This window comes from Argentina anserina, chromosome 1 (genome assembly GCF_933775445.1).
Source record: "Argentina anserina chromosome 1, drPotAnse1.1, whole genome shotgun sequence".
Lineage (NCBI taxonomy): Eukaryota > Viridiplantae > Streptophyta > Magnoliopsida > Rosales > Rosaceae > Argentina > Argentina anserina.
In genome coordinates, this window is record NC_065872.1 from 21,551,200 (window position 1) to 21,560,625 (window position 9,426).

General features: G+C 41.7%; 1 protein-coding gene and 1 long non-coding RNA gene across 2 annotated transcripts; one reads left to right on the forward strand and one right to left on the reverse strand.

The window, feature by feature from the left end:
* The first annotated feature begins 4,930 nt into the window (after window positions 1–4,930).
* On the forward strand, window positions 4,931–6,246 carry LOC126803879 (protein FAR-RED IMPAIRED RESPONSE 1-like). The gene is made up of 2 exons (XM_050531601.1): window positions 4,931–5,582; window positions 5,687–6,246. Exons 1-2 carry the CDS (start codon window positions 4,931–4,933, stop codon window positions 6,244–6,246), a joined length of 1,212 nt encoding a protein of 403 aa, XP_050387558.1.
* Window positions 6,247–6,643: 397 nt separating this feature from the next.
* On the reverse strand, window positions 6,644–9,206 carry LOC126792072 (uncharacterized). Its single transcript, XR_007671915.1, has 6 exons — window positions 9,069–9,206; window positions 8,366–8,525; window positions 8,001–8,114; window positions 7,476–7,622; window positions 7,176–7,358; window positions 6,644–7,093 (listed from the first exon to the last, which is right to left on the reverse strand). It is a non-coding gene; the product is annotated as an uncharacterized LOC126792072 (long non-coding RNA).
* Window positions 9,207–9,426: the final 220 nt, after the last annotated feature.

Consider the following 9,426-nt stretch of genomic DNA (forward strand, 5'->3'; position numbering starts at 1 on the left):
TTGCCTTAGGGTTTCGTTTTATAGCAGAAGAAACTTGGATTCAAGGGCTGAGATTAGAGATACAGATTTGGAGATCGCGCCAGAGAATTATTGCAGCAATAATGGTCAAACTGAAACGATTTGTGCATTTCCTGAGATTGATTGCCCTTATTTTCGAGAGTTTGCATGCAAACTTGGACAGTTGCGAGTTAGGTTGGGCTCTGGCCTTGGGCCTTTGCTTGGATTTTTGTTGGTTCAGGGAGACTCAAATAGAGTGATCAGATAGAGATAAACTATAATTACCATTGCTAAGTTACTTCGTTGTTTAAGTTACATTCTATGTCTGACAAGGCAGATATCTAAAAGTAGTTTGCCAGTGTCACTGGCTTTGTCGCAGATCAGGTTGTTGATCCTCCTTTCCTCAGCCTCAGAAGCTGCTAGTTGCCTTTTACACTCTTGTACTTGGGGGGCAGCACTTCTTATCTCTTCTTCCACAGCCTTAAGCTCTCTAGCTTGCTCAGCTTCAATCTCCGCTACCTTTGCTTCTATCGCAGCCTATTGTTGCCGCAATGCACTAAGTTGCTCCGAACGGCTGGTCTTAGAATGCTGAAGCTTGGTCTTAAGTTGCGCAGGGCCTTGGGCAATGAAGTTTCTAGCAGCGGCATTGTGTTGCGACAGACTCCGAGATTGGTTCTTCAAAATTTGACATTCTGCCAAAAGGCATAGAATGGTTCTCAGTGATTGCTCTGCCTTCATTACTAGGCTGGGGTCAGGTAAGTGTAGTTTGACGCAGCGAAGGGCATTTTGGACTTTAGCCAGGCGCGTCGGATCAGCTAGACCCTCAGCGGATACGTCTACAAGTCATGCTCTGGCCTGGATGAATTCTGGAGACTCTAGAGGTGTCAAGGTGATGACAGAACCCAACATATCATTTAGAAGATCTTCCAGAGATGGACTAGAGTGATTTTCTAATGGATCAACAACTAGTGTTTACCCAGAGGCTCCAACAGTCAGAATGCCTTGGGAGTTGGAAGCGTTCGTGACGTCTGCAACCTGCAGATGGTAAAGAACGGTTAATAAGACAGTTAAGTGTTTACAGAAAGAAAGGAAAAAGAAACATATAAATCAAGAAGTGGTTAAGTGTTTTACCCCATCAGTTTGAGTGGAGGGAACATTGTTTTCTAGAAGGGGGTTTGGTGCAGCATCATTGCTTGCTGAGGACACGTTCGCGAGGGAATCTTCCACATTTGTACCTTCTTGGTGAGAGCTAGTTACATCTTCTTCATCTTCTACCTCACCCTCCAGAATCTGAGTTGAAGAGGGGTGGGAAAGTATAACTGTTGGGTTGATTAAAGTATGTGGCTCCAAGGTCCGACTTCTCGCCACCATGTTGAGGGGAGTAGCTTGAATTGGTTCCCCATGCGTGATCGCAGCCTGTTGAATAGCAGTCGCGATTCCCCTGGATGGTGACTGAGTTTCAGCATGAGCTTGTGTTAAAGACAAATTAGTACATTGCTAATTCACAGATGAACAATATAAGATAGAGGAATTACATCCTAGCAAATAACAAAGTGTTGCTTGGGGGCAACAATGTGTTTAACTACTTACAGAAACGTCTTCCCTCGCGGTTGCAGCAGCTTGAGTGTTGGATAGAGGTGGTGAATTCGGGTTCTCAGGAGCCTACAAATTAAATAAGAATCAGTCAAAGTGGTTCATGAGTGGGCAGTCAATTGGAACGAATAATGTGTTCTTCTTACCTCAATTGCTGTCTCTGGGTTGTTGTTCCCAATTACTGTCTCAGGGTTGACCTGGTCAATTGACGAGTGTGGTTCTGCATCATTCACAACTGGGATAGTGGTGCTTGAGACATCTATTATTCTCTTCTGATTCAACTGATATTCACAGGAGTTGGTTAGTGGAGAATGTTGCAACAGTCTTTAGTGTTGTTAATCAAATATGGATGAAGACTTACATGATTGAAGTCTATAGCGTTAGGATCGTCCTCTTCATTGTTAGAGTAAATTATTCTCCCTCGCTTACGGCCTTGGGAGGAGGAAGAACCAACTGTGTCCTAAAAAACCTGCAACATGAACCCGTTAGTGGTTTTTAATCAGCGTGGGAATAGAACTGTGAGGGTTCTAAGAAAAGCTAGGGCTTTACCATGGAGTGAGCAATTCTGGCGGCGCTTAGAATTGCTGTCAGCAGCAAATCCTCATCATCAGAAACCTCAGGGTCTTCCTGCAAGTATTTTCTAAGCCCGGCCTGGAAGATGCGTTGAAAGACCACTCACGACCGTTGTTCCCACTGGCCATTATCAATCCTTCTCCACCATCTGGGGTAAGACTTGTCAAAGCGGAAACAACGAAGGATACTCCCACTTGCTATCACAGGGAATGGTGTTGGCTGCAGCTGAGATTGATTCTCAGGATTGGTGGCAGTGGTTGGAAATATGGGGCGTCTCCACGATGAAAACAAATTCAGAGTCTCGATGGGAGGGAATGGAACCATCTGAGCCATGCCTAGTTGCCTAGAGAAGAGATGGGGGGCATAGAGTTCCACTCCATTGCAGGGGTGTCGGGGCAGGTCTGTCATTGAAACAACTTGTTCAAATAGATGCCGGCTTTTCCCATCATAGCGTCTAAGGACTAAAAAGCCTCCACGGAGGGCATAAGGGTGAGTGCGGTCTAAGAGCAGCCGAGCTGAGTCAAGAACAGAGGCATCTAGGTTGTAGAAGTACTCAAAGCACGCTGCATAGCGAAGGGAGAAATTGGGCTTCAGACCAACAAATGCTTCTCCCAATACTTGATTCAGTTGGAAGTCTCTTGCACTTTCATTCCGCAATTGCACAAAGTAGACCTGAATCCAGAGGTCTAGCATCCACATGGGCCCCGAGAGCTTGTGATAATCGAGAGGCTCCATGGTGAGTGAATGTATCATTCGATAGAGTTCTGCCATAACTACTTGTGCTAAGCCCACAATGTGGCCATTGTAGAGGAGGGTCGCAAGTTCCAGATGGCGCCCAGTCATCTTCTTTGAGTTGGAGCAGAAAATAAACTTCGATAACCAGAATTCCAAGAAGAAAATTCCAGCATTGGTGGTATGATTGCGATCAAAACTGGAGAGCCAAGAACCATATGATTGGTAAATGCCAGTTGCACGAGTGGCTATGACCGGGCATTCAACAGAAAGATAATCCTAGTCTCTGTAGGGCTTGGTGCCAACTGGTAGACCTAAAATAACATATATATCTAGCAGAGATATACCCATTTGACCAAATTGAAAATCAAAGGTATTACTTGCTGAATTCCAGAAACAAGCAGCGGTCATGATGGCACATCTGTTACCTCCCTCTTGAGTAAGCTTGAAGGAGAGGTCAATACATTCCAAGATTCCTGCTGCTTCCCAGATGGGTCTATCGATCAAGCGCGACCCTCATACCATATTTGCATAGTTGTGGAGACAATGGGCCATGCTCCAACTGGGGACCCGTGATGACCTTGCTGCTACCATCCGTTGAAAGTGGCCGGGGAATTCCTAAATGCAAGCGGAGGAACTCGCGAGCGGTGGTGGTAGTCGTCGCTGATGTGTTATGGGGTTACGGCAAGAGAGGGGCCTAAGAACACGGTGTTGTCGTCATTCACTCCAATGGTGGTGTGATTGGTGGGTTCGTTGTTTGGGTAGCTAAGGAGAGGCCTTGCACCTTCTTGAGCATCATTGTGATTGGGGCTCGGTGCCATTGTTGCTGAAGATTAAAGATTTCGAAAGAGGGCTTTTTCTGGGTTTTCTGATAATGGAAAAAAATGGATTGGATGAACTGATAGAGTTCGAGATCTCGACTTAAATAAAAATTGAAAGGGTTTCTGAGATTGGGACCGATTGGGTTCTGGGAAGAGATGCGTCTGCTCGATTGAAACTAGTTTGAGTTTCTGAAATAGTAGGTGTTTCTCGCGTGCTTCAGGTCGAAGGGTTGTAGTGGTTTGAGGTGAAGTCGCGCGTCGATTGGCAACGAGGGAACGTAAAGCGTTTCGAATTATTTTAAAAGATAACCTTTTGGGTTTTCTTCTAGCCGTTTTCAATTTCGCTGGGTCTTCAATTTCAAGGCCTGAGGGGCAATGTTTAGGCCTCAAAATAATACTCCGGTATTATCTATATTCTTTAGGCTCGTTGGCCGGTTATTTGGGGAAAATCTATCGAAGAGCAAGATTACGTTCCTTATTGGAATAGATTTCGGGACTGATGTTGTATAGAATCTGAGTTGAATAAGGAAGGTGAATCCAAATCAACTAAGAGGTTCTCAAGACTTGATCCGCAAGAAAGAACAATCTGTGTTCTCTATATAAAGGGGTCGAATGTGCAAAATAACACACACACAACGTCAAACAAACTATCGTGCAACCGCATAGTCAAGTCTCCTCACGGAGCAAAAGTCCGATTAGCTTCGGTAACCAAGTCTCCCATCGAAGCGGAGCTACCCAGATGTACGCCTTGCGCTGCATGTAGCAACAAGTCCGATTAGTTTCGGCAACCAGAGTCAAGTCCATCGAGTCGCTAGCCTAGCTTCTAGCAAACACAAAAGTCTACACTAGTCAGCAATTCCCTACAGCAAGAGAGTCTCGTTATCAACGACACATTATAAGCTCTGCTTTTTCCCAAGCGGTCTAAAGTAAGATCGGCCATCTACTTGAGGTGGAGTGAAATGTACCTAGCAACTCCGGTTTTGTATAGGTCATTCGAACTTCAGCGGTTTATCAGCAACTGCGGAATAATCGTTCGAGAAGAAGACAGTACGTGAGCGCAATCATCATCAACAAGCAAGAGTTGTACCTAATTCAAAGGTACTGGCATGCCAAGCAACAACAGAGAACGAAGGTTAGAACCATCTAGGGTTCAAAACCTGGGCTTGCTGATTGTTCCCTGAGGAAATTGTTTTCCCAGCTCGAACACAGATACAATGCAGAATGCAGTAAGTACTTTTATATCGGAGGCTAGACACCGTCTGTGTGCATGGCACATTGGGAAAAATGTGAAACAACATTTGAAAGATGTGGATACACAAAATGACTTCTTCCATTTGACCTTTGCCGGATTGACTATTAGTGAATGGGAGTCGCAATGGAATTATTTTGTGACAATGAACCAGTTGGAAAACAACAGTTGGGTCAATAGTATGTATGACAGACGCCAGAGGTGGGCAGAGGCCTTTTTCCGAGACCAATTCTTTGGGGGAGTATGCAGCACACAACGATGTGAGAGAATGCATCGAAATTTGAGAGGAGGGATTGGACGTTATATGCGGTTGTTTGAGGTGTTGCCTTGCATGGAGAAAAATAAGGACAGAATAAGGAATCGGTGCCTACATGATGACTACCGATCTGAGCAATTTCAACCCGTGTACGGCACACATTTGCGAACCTTGGAAGAGGAGATAGGGAAGAAATTCACTCATGACGTTTTTTTGTTAATAAGGGATCAAATTATGTATGAGAGGAGCTTTGTTGTTAGAGATGATGGTGTTGATAATGAAACCGGTGTATCATCGTTCATGATCTCCCATTGTGAAAAGCGGGAGCGGCAGTGGATTGTGTCATGCAACAACAATGAGAGTAATCTAACCTTTCGCTGTTCATGCCAGTTGTTTGAATCTGATGGCATTCAATGCTGTCACATTTTTTCAGTCTTCAAAATCAGTTCCGGACAAAATTGCCAGATTCCCTTGTGAAAAAGAGGTGGATAAAGGAAGCCACTGCCGAGAGGACTTTATTGAGTTCGGGATTATCCAGTGTTGTTCAGCTTGCTCGATATGGTGATTTGATGTCGGATTGTGCAAAATTTTGTCATCTTGCTTCTTTTAGCGCCGAGGGGTATGAAAAAACCAAGGAAGTCATTAGCCAGTTGGTAATTCGTGGTCAGAAATACCGTGTTGCAAACCAGAATACCTCCCAATTTGATAGTCATAAAGGGCTTCACCCCAACGTCGTCAAGGACCCTATTGTGTTCAAGAGTAAAAGTAATAAATCAAAGACATGTGGAGTTAAAAAGAAAAAAGGATGTAGATGTGGAGCTTGTAAAAAGAGAGGACATGACCGGCGAACTTGTGGGAGAGAGATGGCAAGGGAGAAAAAGGAGGTGGTGACAAAGCTAAGGGCAGCTCAGCGACCGAAAGTGTTACTGAAAAATCCGATACAAATAGCAGTGATGCTGATGCTGCCTCCAGTGAGATGGACCAAAGTAATGCTACCAGTAATGATGACGATGAAGACGACATAGTGACCAAGAACCAGGCCACATATTTGATTCATCACAGAGAAGAATCCCGCCATTTTGAGTTTTTTTTTTCCGGGTATGAGACCAACAACAAGGGTTATCCACATTTGGTTAGTATCTTTTCTTATGTCAGCTTAATTGGTAAATATTGAAGAAAGACACAAGTTCAAGTCTCAAAATTAGAAGGAAATTGGCAAGCTTTCCTAGCTAGATGTTGCTTCATCGATAGTCTGTAAAAGATCTGATCGTACATTGTCCGTTACAGTCAAGCCGTAGAAGGCATATCCGATATTCTTATAAATTGTACTCTCAACTCATCGTAACAGAAAAGATGCCCCCATCCTACCTTCAAACACCAAATTTCCAGAACAACAAGAATACCTTAATACAGAACATAGAATAGTTAATATTTCATTATTATGACAACGTTTTACTTATAAAGAAATTGGAATTCAAAAGACAACCCACGCCGAACACTACCTAGAAGCATGGTGCATGAACTGGAAACAATCAAACACAACGGAAAAAGTCCCTAATATCAGGCTTATTGACAAACATGGAATGAAAACACCAACAGACTAACAATCAGAACAGAAACTCAACGCCTCTTTAGCTACAACAGTCCTACACTTGCTCAAACTGTAGGATCATCTGATAACAGTTCTAACGGCCTACCCTCATGCTTCAAACCCAAAGTTTCTCCCTTTCCCATCTTATACCTTCCATTATCTTCACTTTGCCTCCATTGAAAGCAAGGAGTGGTCCACTTTTAACTGCAGTCACTGACCTCATTCTTCACATTCCTAAGAAAATCGATCACCAAACATGCTCGCTCGGTTTCCGAATCATACTGCAAATAAGAAGAGAGGTGATATTTTAGGTGAAACAATTTAAAAACCAATGAAAATGCATGTAATAATGAAAGACATTACATTGGCAGCCCAATCAGTCCCATATATTTCCATGTTTCTCATGACATATATCCCGCAGTCTGTACTGCCTTTTTGCCTTGGACCAGTATCATGAGGTTCTTTAAAAGGAAGACTTCATACACTTCGTGGTGCATCCTCAACAACAAGGAAATCTTCCCAAAAAATGTCATCGACCATGCGCATCTACATTTGAAATATAAAATTTAAAATGGATCAGTATTTGGCACATAACTACCCACATACTTGAGTTACACACGATATATATGTATTGCTATGGTTTTGGATAATTAACATTCTTACCACTCTACGTGCGTCTAGTTGGCGTTGCTCAACTCTCCATGGAGAACTATCCAATATTTTAGCATAACGGTCCTTCGGATGTATGACCAACAAGTACCAGTGCCCAACATCGTCGTGATCATACTTCTCAAGCATTGGAATGAAAATCTAAATGTTTGATTTCATGCAAAATTGTTAATCCAGTTTATTTCTTCAGTAATTCAGTATACTAACAACCATAAAAGTTGATAACTAATAAAATAGAACCTCCATCTAATTATTTATAATCACATGCACTTTAGCTTATATAATCATAGTGCAATAGCAACTCCAAACCTTTGTGCCTAACCAAAAAGAGTTATGATGAGGAAAAGTCAATTTAACAGAACATATCAGCATAATATAAGAGTTGGATTTGTAAACTGGAAAAAACCATAGTATTTTGCAAAATAATTATTATTTCACTTAGTGTCCATCCACATCCGTAATAGTAAAGCAGACTTCCAAACACAATCAAAAGTACATAACAATTCTAATTGGCGATACCTTTTCACACTTTCCAATTCTGCCTTCAAATTGTCCTAGGTTAGCAACCTTCCTTATATGCTCAAGCTGTTTCTCCAGTGAAACTTTTGGATCTGTTATTCCAAGGCAGCTAACCTGCCAACATATATAATGCTATATCAAACCTCAATTATAGTGGCTCCTTGGACACATACAATTGAACTACGGACTACAATTGAAATGTGGATGCTTACTTAACCCAAAGTTAGTGTTGAAGTACCAATTAACATTCCCAGGATCATTCTGGTAATAGGTGAACATGTTTATAACATGCACCATATATTGTTTGTTTGTTAATTACTTGCAAATATCGGCTGCTCAGTGATGTGCATATATGCATGACTCACCCATGTGCATACCAATCCCTGGGGCTTCAGACATTGTAGATCTGTTCTTGAGGTAACACCAGTCAAAATATCTGATATCAACTTTCGGTAGTACACATACCAGTTGATCTGGCATCAACCTTCTGCGTTTAACCTTTGACTCGACTGAAACCATTTTTTCCTGTGGCAGAAATAGACACACATTGAAAAATAAAGAAAGAGGTATGTCGTGCAATATAGCTCCACAAATTACAACCAGCAAAAGCAACACGAAGGAAAAAAAATCTAATCTCAAGTAATAGATGCCTCTGGATTCAATGATGTACACCATGTGAGTGTTATAATATTTACAGATCTTAATAAATCAAAAATAGATGCACAGAAAAAATGACAAAATTTGGATAATACCTACTCAAACACTAACTCTCTACTGAGCCATTCTACAGTTTTTTTGAACTTTGAAAGCAGTTTTTTGCCTTGGTTCGACAACCTGGAGCAATTCGGCCGCACAGCCAGAATAGACGGAGCTAAAAATCCATTTATCTTTGATAGAATCCTGCAACTTATCTAAAAATCCAAATAAAACCAAAGACCTGGGACATAGAAGACTCACCGAGTTTGAACTCTTATACCAATTTCAACCCTTCAAGAACTGAAAAAGACAGTTGCCAAAAAAAAACTGAAAAAGACAGTTAATTTGAAGTTAAATCTGCAATTTGCATACCTTTGTATTGCTCAAGTTTTATTGCTTGCTGTTTCGTTCATGGCATATGAAACCTGCAAACACAAATGACGAAAATCATGAAATCAATTCTTATTTCTTTTGCATTCGGCCAATCAATTGCACACTAAACCAGATAGTATACGGCTCATCCGAACATCGATTTCAGTTAGAGCATCCACATCTATAAATTGGATTTGCTCAAGCAAATGATAGGGCCATAAGCAAAATTTGCTTCAAGCAAATCGATTTCATATTTTACTCAAGCAAATCGATTTTTTCACACACCTATTTACAATTTGCTTGAGCAATTCAATTTTTTCTTGCTGTGAAATAATTAATTTTTTTACCAGATATATTT